The sequence below is a fragment of the Vombatus ursinus genome, unplaced genomic scaffold (genome assembly GCF_900497805.2).
Source record: "Vombatus ursinus unplaced genomic scaffold, bare-nosed wombat genome assembly UNPS02001287.1, whole genome shotgun sequence".
Classification (NCBI taxonomy): domain Eukaryota; kingdom Metazoa; phylum Chordata; class Mammalia; order Diprotodontia; family Vombatidae; genus Vombatus; species Vombatus ursinus.
Window position 1 is genome coordinate 10630824 of NW_020941065.1, and position 19117 is coordinate 10649940.

The 19117-nt window shown below is 48.5% G+C and overlaps 2 protein-coding genes across 2 annotated transcripts in view; one reads left to right on the forward strand and one right to left on the reverse strand.

The window, feature by feature from the left end:
• The window catches only part of FICD (FIC domain containing), a 5806-nt gene extending 455 nt beyond the window's left edge, over window positions 1-5351 (forward strand). The window contains exons 2-3 of the mRNA XM_027863003.1: window positions 1454-1819; window positions 2471-5351. Of these exons, the coding sequence (XP_027718804.1) occupies window positions 1510-1819; window positions 2471-3546 (1386 nt within the window). The 5' untranslated portion in view covers window positions 1454-1509 and the 3' untranslated portion in view covers window positions 3547-5351. The remainder of the gene's footprint in view (window positions 1-1453; window positions 1820-2470) is intronic.
• Window positions 5352-6610: 1259 nt separating this feature from the next.
• The window catches only part of SART3 (spliceosome associated factor 3, U4/U6 recycling protein), a 32228-nt gene continuing 19721 nt past the window's right edge, over window positions 6611-19117 (reverse strand). Inside the window, exons 10-19 of the mRNA XM_027863017.1 lie at window positions 16671-16748; window positions 16518-16576; window positions 15855-15964; window positions 13945-14057; window positions 11610-11686; window positions 10821-10989; window positions 10103-10554; window positions 9763-9915; window positions 7834-8021; window positions 6611-7529 (exon numbers count right to left, since the gene is read on the reverse strand). Coding sequence (XP_027718818.1) covers window positions 7352-7529; window positions 7834-8021; window positions 9763-9915; window positions 10103-10554; window positions 10821-10989; window positions 11610-11686; window positions 13945-14057; window positions 15855-15964; window positions 16518-16576; window positions 16671-16748 — 1577 coding nt within the window. The 3' untranslated portion in view covers window positions 6611-7351. The remainder of the gene's footprint in view (window positions 7530-7833; window positions 8022-9762; window positions 9916-10102; window positions 10555-10820; window positions 10990-11609; window positions 11687-13944; window positions 14058-15854; window positions 15965-16517; window positions 16577-16670; window positions 16749-19117) is intronic.

Sequence of the window (19117 nt, forward strand, 5' to 3'; positions counted from 1 at the left end):
TCCAGGGTCCCCCTGGCTGTGACATTCAGTGCTCCAGGGCCCTCCTGACTGTGACAGTCAATGCTCCAGGGCCCCCCTGGCTGTGACAGTCAATGCTCCATGACCCTCCTGGCTGTGACAGGATGCTCCAGGGTCCCCCTGGCTGTGACATTCAGTGCTCCAGGGCCCTCCTGGCTGTGACAGTCAATGCTTCAGGACCCTTCTGGCTGTGACAGTCAGTATACCAGGGCCCCCCTTGGCTGTGACATTTAATGCTCCAGGGTCGCCTGGCTTGCCCAGGGGATACAGCTGTTGACAGTGCAGGGCCCACATCTGACCCGTGCTGGTCGGGTGACCACCATGCTGCCAGCTCCTCTCTCGTGTTCCTGGTTCTAGGCTCTCAGCCCCTGCCCGGTCTGCAGAGCCGGCGCTCTCTGGGGGGAAGGGGCTACGGAGCTTACATGTCCATAGTACCCACTGCATGCTGGACACGGTGCCGAGTACTTAGCAGATATTATTTCATGATGCACATGAACTGATGCAAACTGAAGTGAGCAGAACCAGGAGAACGTTGTACACGGTAACAGCAACATTGTAACAATGATCAAATATGATTGACTTAGCTCTTCTCAGCAATGCAGGGATCTAAGACACCTTCAAGACTCATGATGGAAATTGCTGTCCACATCCAGAGAAAGAACTATGGAGTCTGAATGCAGATCGAAGCACACTATTTACTCTCCTTTTCTTTTATTGTTTTGCTTTGTTTCTTCTATCTCGGGGTTCCTCCCATTAGTTCTAATTCTTCTTTACATCATGACTAATGTGAAAATATGTTTACTATGAATGTATAAGTAGAGCCTATATCAGATTTCACACCATCTTGGGAAGCGGGGAGGGGAGAAAGGGGGAGAAAATTTAGAACTCAAAATCTTATGGAAGTGAATGTTGAAAACTAAAATTAAATTTAAGAAAAACATTATTTCATTTGCTTCTCATAACAATCCTGGGAGATTTGTAGGTACTATGATGATCTCCATTTTACAGATAAGGAAACTGAGGCAGGCCTCGGAAGTGAAGTGACTTGCCAGGGGCCACGTGGCTAGGATATGTCTGAGGCTGGATTTGAACTGCGGTCTTGCTGAGTCCAAGCCCGGTGCTCTGTCCCTTACGAGGGAGGGAGGGAGGGAGGAAAGAGGAAGGATGGCAAGATCAGGATGGTAGGGTATCAACGAGGACGGCAGGAGAGAAGGGAGTGGATCAGTGTTTCCTGTATTAAAATGCCTTCAGTGGGCCCAAGGTATTCCTCCTGGCCCTGCCCCACATCTTTATACTGCCTTCCTGCACTCCCTACCAGGTCATTTGAGCCCCGTTGGCTTGCCAGGGGTCCTTTGCCATCCAAGCCCCTTCCTGAGGCTCGACTGTGCCGGGGTCCTCCACGTACTTCCTAACCACTCTCGGGTTCTCCTTGCAGACGCTGACCTCCCCCGCCAATGGTGGCCATGCTCACGGGGTGACTCCCAAGACCAGATGACCTTCATGTCGATGGCCACAGTGGTGGCGGCGGTGGCAGAGCCGAAATGGGTCTCCTCGGTGTGGGGTCGCTCGCTGTGGGTGGTGGCCCTGCTGGGCGTGCTGGGGTCCCTGCTGGTGCTCTTGCTCCCCCTGGGGGCCGTGGAGGAGCAGGGCTCCGCGCTACGGAAAGGCCTCTCCTTGCTGAGGAGCAAGCTCGTCGACGGAGGACAGGGGAGCTTTAACGGGCAGAGCAGTCGGAGCACGGGGCTCAGCGTCACGACAGGAGGGATCAGTCTGCTGGTGGTCAAACCCAAAGCATCTGCAGGTGAGAGAAGGCCCTGGGGGTCTCGGTGCAGTCAGCACAGCAGTCACATTACGCTGTTTGGGAAGCCGTGGGATAAAGAGCAAGGGAGATGAGGCTCCCGTCTGCACGGTCACACCAGACCTGGAGTACTGGGCATTCAGGTCTGGGTTTCACATTTTAGGAAGGACGTGAACAAGTCCCCCTGTGATTTTCCAAACACCTTTCCCTACCGTGTGCTGTGCACAGGGTTACAGAAACCACTGGCAGTGTTTGCCGTCAGGGAGCGGGGACAGCGTGGGAGGTGGGAGGCTTTGAGGAGGGTGCAGAGAGCACCAGCCATATGCCAGGCATTGAAAGAAGGCTTGGGGGTGGTATGCGGGAGCACGTGAGCTGACTTCTGTTCCTTCTGCCTGGCCCCAGAGGGCAGAACTCAAGACACAGACTGAGGATTCAGAGGCCGACTTGGGCCCGATGTGAGGAGAGCTGTTGCAGAGAGGATCTCTGTGACCGGACATCTTTCGGTGGGGGCCGGGGGGGCCACTTGGTGGGTATAGTTTGGACACAGTGACCTCGGAGATTCTCCCTGTCCTGCCACGTCCATTCCCCATGTAAAGCTTTATTCCAGGGAACGTCCGTGTCCTTCCTTGACGATCTCCTTTTGGTGTCTTCTAGATGTTAAGCTGGAAGCCCGAGCGGCCTTGAACCAGGCCCTGGAAATGAAGCGGCAGGGTAAGCGAGAGAAGGCCCACAAACTCTTCCTGCATGCCCTCAAGATGGACCCTGATTATGTGGACGCGCTCAACGAGTTGGGCATCTTCTCCGAAGAGGAGAAGGACATTCTGCAGGCTGATTACTTATATACCAAAGCACTCACCATCTCTCCCTACAACGAGAAAGCTCTGATCAATAGGGACCGGACGTTGCCTCTGGTGGAAGAGATTGACCAGAGGTACTTCAGCATCATTGACAGCAAAGTTAAAAAGGTGATGTCCATTCCCAAGGGGAGCTCAGCGCTGCGGCGGGTCATGGAGGAGTCTTACTACCATCACATTTACCACACCGTCGCCATCGAAGGCAACACCCTCACACTCTCTGAAATAAGGCACATCATCGAGACCCGCTACGCCGTGCCGGGGAAGAGCCTGGAGGAACAGAACGAGGTCATCGGTATGCACTCGGCCATGAAATACATCAACACCACGCTCGTCTCCAGGATCGGGTCCGTCACCATCAGCGACGTGCTGGAGATCCACAGGCGGGTACTGGGTTACGTGGATCCCGTGGAAGCCGGGAGATTTAGGACCACCCAGGTGTTTGTGGGCCATCATATCCCTCCCCATCCTCAGGATGTGGAGAAACAGATGGAAGAGTTCATCCAGTGGCTCAACTCGGAGGACGCCATGCATCTGCACCCCGTGGAGTTCGCTGCGCTGGCCCATTACAAGCTGGTCTACATCCACCCCTTTATCGACGGTAACGGCAGGACGTCCCGCCTGCTGATGAACCTCATTTTGATGCAGGCAGGCTACCCTCCCATTACAATCCGCAAGGAGCAGAGATCAGAGTATTACCATGTGTTAGAAGTTGCCAACGAAGGGGACGTGAGACCCTTCATCCGTTTCATTGCCAAGTGTACCGAGACCACCTTAGACATGCTGCTAATTGCAACCACTGACCATGCTGTGGGTTTGCCGGAAGCTAACCCCAACCATTCTGGATGCAAACAGACTATTCCTATAAAAACCTAAATGTTTCTCTTGAAAAGGGCAGCGGGGTTTATTTTGGAGAAATCACACAGAAGCCTTGAGTGTTCCTCCTGGGAAACGAGTCTTCTCACAAAGAAGGCCAGACAGCGAGGCGTTCTTGACCTCAGAATGTTTCTGGCTTTAAGTTTTTGGAGTTTTTTTTTTTCTTTAAGAAAATAAGTTAAATTAAGCCTTGTGTCTATGATAATAATTTATAAGCTAACTAAGCCAAATTATTTATTTTGGGTTTGTTTTAAAGCAGGCTAAAAATGCGAGATGTTGTAGCCAAACTCTGGGCTGGGCATTAAGAACCTCTAGGCTTTTTCCAGGGTATATAGGGAAGCTGCATTGTGGCCATGTGTCCTATGGGTCCCTGTAAATTCCCTCTGGGTGAAGCAACTGACTAAGTCTCTGGGACAAAACGTGCACCGTGTCTGGAAGGAAAGGGGACCATTCTGCCAAGTCAGAGGGGCCAACAGGTCGGGATGCAGACTTTGGAGACTTCTCATGGCACAGCTCTGGGGGTTATTTTTGCAGATGGCAGGCAGCATTCTTTTGGAAGGCGCAGGCATCTCTGCCCAGACTGAGTTGGTAGTGAACTTCTGCCTAGGAAGTTAACTACTGAGATAGTAAATTAGGGTCAATTTTAACAGCGGGACCTTGTATGCCTCAACTGGCTCTTTTTTTTTCAAGAAGCCCCTCTGAGCTGTACTTCCCGTCTCAATTTTGGTGCCAGAGATCAAGTGTTTTTCTATGGTGGGTTACTTTTGCAATTAAGACGAACGGTGATCAGCCTGGTTCCCTCTCTGTTCTCCCCAATCCCCCTTCTTGGGAAGAGGAACATCTCTGTTAGAGCTGACGTTGTTGGGATGCCAGACCACTCCATCATTTCTTCATCAAGCTGTGAATCCAGGACCATCAAAGACTTGAGAATATCTTCCCTGACAGATCACTCCTGAACCCCTTCTCTACACACAGATTTTCCATAGACGTGATCTGTGGATCTCTGACACAAGAGATGGATTAGAGGTAATCGGCTGGATCACAGTCCTCGAGGAAACTTTCCTGCCTCTGGGGTGTGTCCGTTTGGAGCCTTCCTCGCCTCGGCCAGTATCTTTGCTTTTCTGTGCAATATCTTCTCCCCAGCCCTTTTCATCGTGACTACTCATGACTGCGCCACCCCGTAATGCCCCGGTCACCTTCGGAGATACCTCATGCTCGGCGCAGGCACTGGGCCCTCACGGCTGGGCTGAGGCCTTCCCAGCACTTGGGAGGAAGGAGATGGTCTCTGTTCCAGGTCCCAAGGCCGCGTGTGAGGGGGTCCTTCAGTGGTAACGGCCTTGGTCAGACAGAAAATAACCAGGGTCCGCTCTGCCTGTCGATGGCCATCCCTTTGGTGACCCTTCTGCTTTGTCACTGTGACTCCATCTTGGCAGTGTTGGCACCTGTCAAGCTTCTGCCTGTTGAACCACATAAGCGGTTGTCACAAGCGGACAGTTATTGGAAGCCAGCACAACTTAACGCATCCCTTCTAGCTTTCTGAAAGGCTAGCTTGGCCTCGGCACACAAAATCCAGAGGTTCACAACCCTAGGATTTTTTACAGACCACTGCCATAAATTGTTGAATTTCTTAAACCCTAACTCTACAGTGGATTTGGTTCTTGTGAACAGACCCCAAGGTTAGCTGAACCACTAGACAAAAGCACTTGTTTTTATACTGCAGAATGAATGAATTTGCACTTTAGCTCGACGTGAAAGATGTTACTCTAACAAACTACTTCTTCTAATAAAGTATTTTATTAAATACACTGAGTTAGCCTTATGATATGAAAAGGTGCTAGTGCATATTTAGTTTGAACATGATGGTTAAAACCCCTTCTTTCAAGGCCCAGAGAGGCAGCCTCGGGGAAGATCACCCAGGTCTAGGAGGCTGTGGCACGCCTCTGACCGGACACCATGTCGTCTGCCTTCTCTTCCCACCACACCATGCTGCTTCGTGCTCCTGCTTCCCCGTCAGATGGAGAAAGTTCCAATCACTCATTTTACAGGAGAAGAAACTGAGGCCTAGAGAGGTGGGGCATTCTCTCATCAGGCATTTGCCAGCCTGTGTACCCATTACGGTTGCCTGTTTTAAGCCGCCACTTTTCCAGATCCATCCTTTGATTAAGCTTACCTCCCCATGGCCCTAGTTCATTTACGACCTGAAACTGTTTTTCGAATTTCAGTGCAGTTACTTCCGTTTAAGATGCAATATGGGCCTGCAAAGCGCTTAGCCAAGAACAGGTATTTTAAGAGTGGAACACATGATTTGAAATCAAGTGCAGGCTATAAGCATTTTTCAATTGTTAATAACTGATCCAAGCCTCCTCCATTAGATCCCAATAGAAAGTGAGCTACTTGGGAATAGGAATCGTTTAATTTCCTTTGCTTTTGGTTCCAAGCCCCATACCTAGCATACGAGGAGCATGACACCTGGCAGCAGGTGCACAGTGGGGGCACTTGTGATGCTGATTATAATTAGGGGTGGAGGGAGAATATGTCAAAACCTGGAGTTGTACCTCGGGCACAGGTGGCAAAGCCAAGTATGCTCACGTAGTCATGTGCCAATTTGGGGAATGTGCTCAATACCAGACCAGTCACGTGAATTTAGAAGCGTTGCAGGCCAGGGCCAAAAGTGAACTAAGAGATAAGCAGGTCAACATGAAACAGCCCAAAACACAAAAAACTGCTGCTAACCCCTAGTCCCTAGATACATTTAAAAAAACTCAACTTTAAAAAAGATAAATTAGGGGGTGATTCTGATATTCTGCTTTGCCCCAGAGTTAACTTTTCATGCAATGAACTGAAGGACTCAGGATCAGCCAAAGTTGCAGGAAGGAAAGTATCCTCAAAGCAAAAGAACCAAATGAACATCAGTCTTTAAAGAGACTTTTTTTTAAATGACCTAAGCTGGGGAAAATGGGATTGAAGGCCCAGAACATGTCTCTGCAGGCCAGGGCTAGGATGTAAATAAAGCAAGGTGCACCATCTGTGTTGGACTGAAGAGAAGAGACAAGACTGTGCAGAAAACCTTTTAAAGATAACTTCGGTTTAATAAGTGAAGTTAAATGGAGAACGTGAGTTTGCATTTGACATCATATATAAACAAAACCAAGGAGCTGGGGGTCTCGACAAGGGGGAGTACAATTCCTTGGGCAAACAGTGGACGTGACCCACGGTGGCAGTACACACAATTCTGAATACAAAACAAACATCTGCAGTCTCCCATCCTCAGGAAACTTAAAAATAAGGGTTTGACATGTCATTTACAAATACACAATATAAAAACAGAGACCACTCCGAACAGAACATCAACCCAATCCACTTCTCTAACTTCCCTCCCTCTCCCCCTACTAAATAGGCCATTGTGGTGAATTCCAAGCATCTGCCATTCTGTCTTTGCCAAGAATGATGGGCCGTCTACTCCACCGGGCACCAAAGGAGTAGCCTCTCAATGGCAGAAAGCTGCCCCAGCAGCAGAGCTCTGCAGGACGGGGCTCCAGCTCTCTCCACGCCACCCTGGGCCCGCCTCTAAAGTGAACGCTTCCCTCATGCTGCCTACCCTCAATATGAGGGAATCATTTAAAGCCATTTAAATCCACACCAGCCTTCTCTGTCTCGCTCGGTACAGCCCCAATCTGTACTGTGATGGACCTAATAGGACAAAGTAGTATTTACAGAGGATGATGGGGGGTTCCCCTTGCCAGCAGAAATAAGGACACAAAATGGCTTCCTAAAAGGCATTTTCACATTTCCCATCGAGTCCGATTCACTTTTTCAGGAGCATCTTGGCAAAGTCGGCATTGGACATCTTGGGCGCCTCTGTGGGTGTTGAAGAGGGTCCAGGTAGGGTCTGGAGTGTCCCATTCTCAGTCTTAGGGCCAGGATTGGCGGGGCGCTGTAGCGCTCGCGGCAAGAGCGAGAGCTGGGTCCTCCCCTTACCCCGCCTAGAAAGGGAAACATCTTTATGTACAGACTAAAAGCTGTAGTCATCCAAGTGCATACAAACAGTTTCAGGATCTTAAGTTAAATAAACGAAAAGGACGCGGCCTAACCTCTTGGGACACATTTCTGGCAGGTGAACTCAGCAAGGTTACATGACCTGTTCAAAGGCAGAGCTCAGCAGCCCAAGGTTTCTCCCCCTCTACCTGTCAGCCTCATGCTGCCCTCTGGGGAGTGGTCCCCTCAGTGACTGACCCCCTCACTCCCCCACTGCAGAGACCCAGGCTCCCCTCAGGGATGAGCACTTACGCGCCATACACCTGCCGTGGCACCAGGGCCCCCGCCGCTCTCCCTGCCTCAGGCCTGTCGGGAAGCTTCCGTTGAGGAGGGTTGCTGATGGCCACTTTAATGACATTTTCTTTAATTGTCATACCATCCATTTTCAATACAGCCTGAGAAGCCTGAGCCTCATTCTCATATTCTACATAGGCAAGGCCCTGAAGAGAGAACAATCACAATGTAAAAAAAGGATAATTCGACTTCAATTAATTTACTTACACGGTGACATGTCAAACTACCAAAGGATTACTTTATAGGACTAAAAAAAAATAATAAAATTCATCTGGAAGAATAACATGTCAAAGAATCTCAAGGGAAAAGAATTTCAAGGGGAAAAAAAAGTGGGAAGGAAGAGGGCACCAAGCAGTACTAGACCTCAACCTATACTACAAAACAGTATCATCAAAATAATTTGGTACTGGTTAGAAAAAAATAGAGATCTGTGAAATAAATTAAGTACATAACACATACAAGAAAATGAAACTTGCAGCCTCATTTAATAAACCCAAAGATCCCAGCTCCTAAGGGCTCAATACTGACACAAGCTGCCGGGAAACGTGGACAGAAGCCTGACAGAAGCCAGGCGAGATCGCTATCTCCCCACATCCACCAAGAGAAGTTCCAAATGGGTAAGGGATCTAGATGTCAGACACAGGCTGAACAGATAGTAAACAAAGGAAGAACCGAACTCGAGATCTACAGATGGAGAAGCATTCATAACCAAGTGAAAGACCACAGAAGAGAAACTGGACAATTGTGATTGCATAAAATTAAAAATTCTTGTACAAACACCCCAAGGCAGCAAAGGTGAAAGAGAAATCGGTAACTGGGCGAAAACACCTCTGCGGCAAGCTTCTCCAATAAAAGGTCTCATTTCCATTAAATAGAACAAACCGATTCAAACACATAAGAATAAGACCCCTTCCCCAGCTGACAAAGAGTCAAAGAAGACGAGTGGGCAGTTCTCACATCCAAACTACCAAAAGCCATATGAAAGAATGCTCCAAATCACCAGGAGAGAGAAACGTACATTAGAGCAACCCAGAAGCTCTACGTCACGTAGATCAGACTGGCAAGTGGACAAAGAAGGACGAGTGTCCCTGTTGGGAAGGCTGTCCATCAGTGCGCGGTCCATAGTGCTGGGCCTAGGTCCTGCACCGTCAAAGGCTGCTCAGAACCCCATCCCAGAGTCACTAAGCTGGCAAACCCTCTGAACCCATGTGACCTGATAGTGGGCCCCAAAGATTTACAAAAATATGGATGGCCCCACTAAAACTGGGAACCACGGAGTGCCCAACAACTGGGAAATAGAACGGAATCCAACTGTGCTCGAAGACATGATGGAGGAGACTATTTCAAAGAAGCATGGCAAGACTTGTCTGAACTGACAAGAACCAAAATAAACCGTTCTGAAAGACCAAAGACAGCTCAGAAAGCCTGTTAATGAGAACATCCTCCACAGAAACATCAGCAGGCTTCTGTTATTTCTTCCCTATCTCTCTTGACCATACTTTTTATCTTTCTATCCTGCTCTTTCTCCTGGTGCAAGGACTAATTTCACAGAATTACGCAACGTTGGCACCGAAAGGGAACTGAGAAATCACCAAGTGTGATGTCCCTATCTCCCAAAGGAACAAACTGAGGCCTGGAAGGGGGATGTGACTACAGCAGACCTGGGGTTCACACCCCATCCATCTAAGGCACGTCCAAAGCTCTTGCTCTCTCCCTGAATTGTCCTTAAAACGGCTTGCAGGGCAGGCGGGCCTCCCATGGAACAAAGCCATGGAAGGTCAGTCACGGTGCCCTCTGAAGGGCCCTCATCCCTCCCCATCCAGGCCGCTCACAACACCCCCCCGGGCGCAGGCTCTCACCCATCACAGAATGCTTTGCCTCATATACCTTGGGTTTCCCAGCGCGGTTGGTGACCAGCCGGAGGTCTTTCACGCTGCCGTGCACTTTGCATATCTCCTCCAGTTCTTCCTTTGTGCAGGAGAACGGCAAACCAGAGATGAACAGCTTGTGCTTTTCCAGGGCCGTGCTGTACCTGAACACCTGCGGAGCAAGAAAGACAAGAGATGGGATGAGATGGGCTTCGCACCCTCGTGGGCCCAGCCTGGTGACACAGCAGGGGTAGAAGGGGTCTTCTTTGTCAAAGCTGCCTAAACAACTCCCTAACTTCAGGACTAACCTCCAGAGGGAGGACGAGGCCAGTTCTCCCAAAAACACCCCAAAAGCATACCTTGAAATCTGGATTCTTGTTCTTGTCCACACAAGGCGAGACAAACATCGGCCTTCCGTCCACAGTCTTCCGGTCCAAGCTCAGGGCTTGCAGGGCCGCCTTCTCCTCCTTAAACTCGACGTAGCAGTAGCCCCGGAAGTCCCCGCGGTTGTTGAATATGGGACGGATCTCGGTGACCTCCCCACAGGCCTCAAAGAGGGGCCGGAGCTTCACGTCGGGTTCCGCCAGGCTGTAGGGCAAGTTGCTGACAAACACCGTGACGCTGTCTTTGTTGCTATCGTGAACCACTTTGGGCATCTCCTTCTTGACGGCAGCAGCTCTCTCCTTCTGTTTGGAAGGGGGGTCTTCCGTCGGCGCGCTCCTCCCAAAGAGCCCCAGCTCCACGGTCATGCTTTCCTCCTCTCCAGCCAAAGGAAGGCTGCTCCCGGCTCGGGGACGCTTGCTGGGCTGCTCTGCAGATTCCCAAAACAAGAAGGTACCAGCTGTCAGGCACCCCTCCTCTACCCCTGCCATCATGGGCCCACACCGAGGGAAGGCGCCCTCCCGGTCTGTGCTCCTGCATCTCTCACAACATCCTTCCCAGATCTACTCCACGCCTATGACTCTGACTCCCTGGTTAAAAGGATATTTTTCTGCTGACAAATCTGCACCAAGAAATGCCCCGGGAGGTACACGGCACCTTCGCTCCCGCCCAAGCTAACCAGGTGACCGGCACTACCTTCTTCCTCGCCCCCCCACGCGTCGTCATCATCGTCGTCTGCCTCCCGCTTGTCCCCCGCCTTGGCCTTCCTCATCTTCTTGAAGGCTCTCTTCTCAGCCCGGGCCCTCTTCCGCTGTTCACTCTTCTTTTCTTCCTGCTGGGCGAGGGCGGCTTCCTTCTCAGCGGCCTGCAAACATGGAGACGAGTTAGTGGGGAGGCAACTAAATCCGTCACTCTGGCTTCCAGCTATGGAGAGGAGAAGAGGGGCAGAGCCTCAATCATCCACATTTAATGGGCAACATGCTCTCTTAGCACTATTACCTGAATGGGAAATGAGGCAAGAAGAGGGGGTCGTTAAACCTGCTTCACAGCTGCTGGCATGAATTCACGCTCCCACTTTAAGGGAACCTTGAGACTCTGAGGTTTGTTTATTCTCACAGCAAACAACTCCCCCCCAAGACCTGAGGCGCCTGGCACGGGTGCTCCAGGCCATCCTCGTGTGCAGCAGCAGCAAGGTCTGTCCCAATGAATGTTACTACCAAAAATCACCCACTGAAAAGACACTCGGTCCTTTTTACAATTTCCTTAGGAAGACTTCAATTTCCAAGAACATCTGTAAGAATGCTACAAGACAGGAACTGAATGTCACCTCAATTTTTTAACATCAAAATTAGCAAATTTTTCCTCCCTGAGAAGGACATTTCAAAAGAGGTTATCTGGAGATTTTGACAAACATTCAAGTAAAACATCTTGCTTAGATAAGAGCCATTATCATCAACTCCTCAGCCATTCACAGAATATCACTACCTTGACTCTCTGCTCATTAACTCGAGCTAATCGATTTTCAGTCTTCTGAACTGCTGAATCCCAATCTTCCAGAGTACCTAAGTGAGAAAAGCAATAAATGAGCTTTGATTTCCTGCGATTTCTGAAAACTTTATAGAGGAAATTAAATCTCAGTCACCCCTCCACACTCCCTAAGACAGAACCAATCACACAGTATCAGCATCAGAGCCAACACCCACCTGATCCATCCAACAGTCCAACAAACAAGGCTTGTGCTTAGGACCCTCCAATGAGGCATCAGCCCACTGAGGCAACCCCTTTTTGGAACCTCTGATTATTAGGAAATGTTTCCTTAAAGAGATCTCCCCCCATTATATAAAAAAGGGGGGGGTGTGAATGAATCAAGTCCCCAAGTCCTCTGCTTAATACATGTATGGTTGTGGGCAAGTCTCTTAACCAATCTGAGTCTTAAGCATCTGCAGCTACAATATAATGGCTTCAGACCAGATGAGTCCCAAAGGATCTCTCTCTCATCTATATTTAAATACTTCAAGAAACACTCAACCAGTTTAAGCTTTGAGTTGGAATCATGAAGAGTAGCTAAAAATCTCCCCACTGGAAAACTGGTATAACCAACACCAGAAATGCCAGAATGCAAAACATATGGCTTCAATGCCAAGACAGACAAAAAGTAAATGCTATTAACAGCAGGTCACACCAGATATTTGTAGTTAGTTCGTAATCAAGCACTCAAGGAAAAAAGGTTTCTCGCTCAAAGTGAGAGCCATTCTTTTCTACTGCATAGCGGAGTTCTCTGCAGAGGAAGGAGACCAGGGTACAAAATGCTGCATACACTGTCAAACTTTGTCGGTATATTCATTGGTTGTGCTGAACTGTTGGGTTTTTTTTATTCCTTTATTCTTTTTTTGCAAGGGGTGGATTGCATATTTTGTCTCAATAATTAATCTTGAAAAACAGAGCCAGGTTTCTTTTTTGGGGGGGGGGGGGGGGGGGGGGGATGTTACAGGTAACAAGAAGGTTTTGCCTGAGATGACTTTACCTTTTTTAAAAGGTGAAAATTCAAAATAAAGTGATGGCACACTAGGAAGGGGGAAGATAAATTTGGAAACAAAGGTAACATAAAAGATAGAAATAAACTTTTTTAAAAGATACGAGAGTTGGCTCCACAACTCAACTCAAAGTATAGAAAATGTCTCTAATCAAGTCACACTTTTATAATTTAACATCATTAAAAATTATTTTTAGAATTATGTTGTCAACATTTTTTTAAAACTTCCTAAAGAGCTCAATAATCAGAACTCTTTAATTAGACAAAGGTACTGGCTAAATAAAATTTTCACTGTCTGTATGAAGTTACTATGGCCAAGTCACAAGCTCTAAGAACCTCAGTTCCACATCTATAAAACATGGAAAATACTTTTTATAGCAAGAAAACATCCTTCATTGCAGTTTTCACTGTATGTCAGTAAAAGGTTTTCTCTCTCCTACATTTGAAACGAGCTTACACAGGAGAGGCAGCAGTTAGTAAAAGAGAAGCATCTCTCCTGTGGTCAGTGAGGCTCTTTGTCACGAGGTCCACAGAATCCAGAAATCAGTCACGCTGGGTTCACAACTGGCTAATCAATGGCCCCCATGAAGATCTACTGGGTTTCTAGGGAGTAGAGACAAAGCCTTATACTGGCTGTCTGTCTGTCCTTCAGGGGCCAGACAAGCTAAGTCACAGATTAGAGAAAGACCAAACACAGGACTGAGTTGGAGCTGCCCATTACACCTGAGAAGAGACTTTTCCTACAACAGTCTTTCTCTTACGTCGTGAAAGGAATGCCCCACCTCATCTAGACTTGTACTACCTCTACCTATCTCAAAGCATCTTGGAAAAGGCAAAGCTCTATAGAAAGGTGCCTTACTACTGCTACCTTCTGATCTTCCATACTCTTCCTCTTGTATGCTGTCACAGTTAATTACTATTGAATAGTAACAATTGTAATCTAGCTTGGTGGGCAGATCCCTCTGATATATATTCTGTCCTCATCTCAATGGCAGACTAACTCAAGTCAATTCACATCTCTGGGTCTCAGTTTCCTCAAATAACCTAGTTTCTTCCCTGACGACATGGGCAAGATTCCAACAGCTGGGCAAGCCACAAGAATTATTCACAACTGCTGAAGTCAGACAGAAGAACACACTGACACACAAAAAAAGAAAACCTGACATCCAGAGCTGCAGCCTTGTTTTGTCTCACAAAGATCAGAAAAGACAAGACGTCCATCCTTGGGATCAAACAACCACTGGATCCGTGTGCACATGACAGCCCCGTACGGCCACCCGGGCTCACCTTCGATCCTCTCGAGTGTCAGCAGCACCTCGCAGACGTGCTCCGGGTAGTCACTGGTCCACTGAACGGCCCGATGCAGAGCCTTCCGACAGTGCTGGGTGTCCCCGTGTGCCCTAGAGCACAACCACAAAGAACTGGTGCCTCCAGGAAACAAAGCAGAAAACACACAAAAGCAAACACACCATCCCCTGTCCATCCCCTATCGCCATCTATTGAAATCCTAACAATTCAGCTCTCTGTCCTGAGAGGGCCTGGCTCTGCCTATGAGTCACAGCACTGCAGCTTTCACCTATGCAAACCCATGCAGAGGCACAGTCAAGGCGTCTTCTCAATTAAGTCTAGAGGTGAAGAGGAAGGAGACTGCACAAACTGATGATCCAAGCCTGGACAGCCTCCTTGATTTGCTGCATGTTGACTATCCAGGGACCAGAGTGGCCTCAACCCAACACCTGGCAGGAGGGTGCCCAGGGATGGGCTACAGGCAGGTCAGTTTTTACCAAGGCATACTGATGATGATGATGATGACAGCTAACATTTACATGAGCAATTATTATGTGTCAGGCACTGTCCTATGTGCTACACAATTATAATCTAATTTAGTCAGCACAACAACCCTGGGAGGAAGGTGCTACTATTACCCCAATTTTACAGATGAGAAAACTGAGGCAGACAGAGGTTAGGTGGCTTGTCTAGGGTCACACAGCTAGGAAGTGCATGGGTTAGGTCTTCTTGACCTGGCGCTCTTGTGCACCGCGCTACATCGCTGCCCCCAACTTCAGCTAGTCTACAGTAAATTCAGAGAGGCTCAGTTGCTAATAATCTTTTTGTTCACTATCTTCAAGACCATCTCCCACAGAGAGATACTGAGCTACACTATCCACACCAGAAAAATGGGCGACCCAGGCTACAGCAGAAATGACTCTAACTTGCTGAGAGGAATTGGGCGTCACAGTTCTACTGTGCTCTTACTCCTGTGACACTCTGTGAAGGGAAAAACACTGACTTTCCTGACAAGTCTCGCCCCCAGTGAGTCATCAAGCAGGCCGGGCCTTCCTGAGGCTCAGAAAGGTCCCAGGCAAGATCTCTTTGCGTCTCCCCATGGGCTGGCACACCGTGCCCAAGGCACTGTAAGGGAGATCAAGACCAGAAGGTGCTCTGGCCTCGGGGAGATGCCCACACTAGAAAGCAGGAGCCAATCGAGGGAAGCAGCCCTGGTTCGCTCCCTCCCCAACCACCTACCTGTCCTCTACTCAGCTGCTAACATGGTCTTCCCAAAGCACATGCCCAATCATGTCACTCCTGCGTCCAATGAACTTCCTATTACCCCCCAGCTCAATCAAGTCCCTGCTTTGGTATCCGAGGTCCTTTCCAGGCCTACCTCCTACTCCCCTCCACACCAGGATCCAGCCATCCCACACGCTCTCACTCCCAGCCTCCAACTCTCAGAATACCTGGCACTTTTTTAAGCTTCAACTCAAGCACCACCTGCTTCAGGAGGCCTTGTCTGGTCCTGCCAGCTGTGAGCACCTCCCCCCATAGGATGACCTTCCGGATGGAGTCTATATTTATCTTGGACATTCTGATTCACAAATGTTGCCTCCCCATTAGAACTTCAACTCCGTGAAGGCGGGGCGGGCTTGTCTGGTTTTTCTTGTGTGTCCATAGCATGCGGCGCGATGCCTGCCACAGTACGTCGGTTAACTGATTCTGTCTGTCTAATAACAAACAACTGGGTAGTTATAACTCGTCTATCTACAAATATAAGAACATGCTTTCCTGACTTCCATGGCCCTGGCAACGTGGCTCGCTGCCTTCCCGTCATCACCGGCGGCCCCCATACACACTAAGCTTTAATCCTCCTACGTCAGTCACTTCAGAAGCCCAATGATGCCCACAGGCCACTCAGTTACCGTTCCAGGTTGTAGTATTCCAGCCACATGTTGGCATATTTTGCATTTCCTTTTGTCATAATGCTATCCCACAGTTCTCGAGCTTTCTGCATATTGTTACAAAGGCGTGCCTACAAGATGTAGAGGAGAGCATTTAAAATGTCAGACGACTTTGGTTTGAATGTGCTCAGTAAGTAATTACTTAGTAGTAAGGGCAGGTAAGTCCACAAACAGTTCCGGTCCAACCTGTTGAGACCCAACAGATATTAACCTGGCTAACACTCCAACCAAATGTGAATGCCAACATAGGTGCAAATTCTACATAGGCACAGAAAATTCAAGTATTTTTAATCCAAGAACCTCAAAGACTTTATCAACAGTGACAGGATTTTGCTTTTCATTTGCACTATATACTTCATATGTAAGTGTTTAAGGTATCAATAAGACTTTCTGGTTCTATCTTTTTAACCAGTAAAGATTCATTTACATGTCTACCTGGTGGCTCACATTTCACTTTTTACAAATAAAAAAAAAAACCAAACTAATACACCATCATATGATTTAATTCAACTACTTCAGAAGAGTCTGGATCTTAACTTGAGACTCAATTATTCCAGCTGCTATTAACCAGACCAAAATCCTGAAAGACTGGATAAAATTGCAAAACTTTGAACAAAAACATACCTCCACTCTTGCCCAATTCTGCATTATGGTACAGGATGGATCTCCACTTTCACTGAAACCTTAGAAGAAAATAATTGAAAAAATGAAGAAAACGCCTCCAAGAGAAAAAGCGTCAACCCCAATGCCCCAAGGCTAAAGCAGAAGGTGTCTTACGCTCCTCCACTTCTTGTTTCAAATACTCCAGTGCCCGAGCAAAGGCAGCTCTCAGCTCCTCTAGCTCTTTGCTTGAATCTGGAAGACAAGTTGGAAAAATGAAAGGACGGCTTGGAATGAGGGAGAGTTTCAAATGTCTTTCTCCTCTTCAATGATCTTTCACGCCTGGTCAATCACCCAACACCCACACAACTCAGCTCTGGGAGCAAGAATGTTCTACTGTACAGAGCACAGGGCAAACAGGATGACAATGAGCTCCAAAGGAATGTCCAAGTTATTTTGTAAAACTAGAATTTACTTTTCTTAGACTCAGATACAAAGGAAGCTGGCCATCGTACAAGAGCTTTGAAATATTCTCCTCTAGGGAGAATACTTATTATAATACTATATAATACTACTTATTATAATCAGTGCAGGAAACTCCCACTGGGACAACTCCATGTGCACAACTCAAGAGTCTTTGGCGTTAGCAGGGGCCTTCAGAGGTGAAGTGATTTACCCCGGGTCACACAGCCCCAATGGGTCAGAGACAGACCTTTTTCGGGGGGTCAAGTTACCCACATTTCTCTCATCTCTCTCCATCTCTACTAACACAGCCACAACCCTGGGACAGGCCCTCCTCGCCTCTCACTTGGACTACCACAATGGACTTCTGACTGGTCTCCAGTCCTCCAGTCTCTCCCTAGTCCAGACAACCCTCTGGCTACCCAAGTGACCTTCTAAGCTCTCTGTGACCTCCCACTCAATGACCTCAGGCCTCAGGTGAGACCTGGGCATCTTCCATCTCCTCCCGTGCACATGCCCTGAGGGAAGGCCACAGGGGGCCTGCAGTGCCTCCTCAGCCCCAGGAGACTCCTACTTCCAGTGCCTTCTCTCTCCTGCTGCTGCTGCCCATGTCCACTAAGGGAAGGACTGCCATCTGCACTAGCACAAGGCAGCTGCCACCTCCTGCTGCCAACCTAATGCTTTGCTACAAACTAGAGCAAACTTCCCTTAGGCCTCCTGCTCCTGCTGCTGCCCCATTTCCTGCCACAGAAGGAAAGAGGAGTAGGCCAGATCTTCAGAAAAGTGGCCACCTGGCCAAGCCCTACGCCAGTGGGGTCAAACTCAGATAGAAACCTCTTCAGGCTGCACCCTAAGAAAACCACAAATTGAAATTATCTACGATGCATTGTATTTTTACTTATTTTAAATTTTGGGCCAATGCCCGTGCTACTCTGTCCCTCACCTCCACCATGCCTTCCTCTGAGACCTGGTTCAGGCCTCACCTTCTACAGAAGGCCTTTCCAATACTCCTAGCTCGGAGTGCCTTCCCCTCTGAGCTACCCTCCTGTCTGCCCTGCATCTATGTCAGAGATGCTTAATTCCTTACAAGTCTTCACCACTAGAATGTAAACATCACAGTCTCAACAACAGGTAGTTTTCATCCACCTGTCTTCTTCTGTATAGATATGAGGCACTTTTAGGAGGCTAGGGAATCATCCAAGTTTGATACTGTCCATCAGGACAAGATCTGGGAAAAGAGGAGCATTTGGAAGGGCTCAGCTATGGCGTCCTTCTTGTACTGGGACTCTCCACGACAACGGTAAAGACCCAGTGGATTGATTGAACTGCCCCTTCAACTAGCATCGAGAGATAGGGCAGATGAAAAAACTAATGAAATCTTAGGCTGCAGGGGGAACGGGATGGGATGGGCCACAGCACTAGAGACATCTGAAGGACTGGAATACGGAAGAGGGAACAGACTGGCTCGGCTTGGCCCCCACGAAGCAGAATTGGGGCAAAGCAATAGGTGGAAATGGCCAACAAACTGATTTAGTCTTGCCAAAGGGAAAAACTTCCTACAAATGAAAAGCTGTGCAAAAGGCACCTGAGTCTTCAGGAGGTCAGTGCTCCCTCTTTATAAGTCCCCGAACAAAAGGGGAATGAGCGACCGCTTGTCTGGGATATTGCCCAGAAAAAACCCTTATTATGGACTAGACAATAATACTGACAGAAAGATGGGGGGCGGGGCTGGGGACAGAGAGAAGGGGGAATGGGAGAGACAAGAGCCAGGGGAGGGGGAGAAAAGGGGAGGCAGTGGGGGGCTTGAGGACTCACACACTCTGACATCCTCAGTGTCTCCATGGGAAGCCTAGGGCTCATTCATGCATTCAACCACAACTTCCCTCCCTCTCTAAGCTTGACTTCTAAAGATGTCAATACTGATATAAACTGAGTCCTCTAGCAGTAGGTCAACTTCACTACCAGACAAGAAAACCAGCTGAGGGGCAGCTAGGTGGTACAGCAGATAAAGCTCCGGCCTTGGAGTTACAAGAACCTGAGTTCAAATCCGGCCTCAGACACTTGACACTTACTAGCTGTGTGACCCTGGGCAAGTCACTTAACCCCGATTGCCTCGAAAGAAAGAAAGAAAGAAAGAAAGAAAGAAAGAAAGAAAGAAAGAA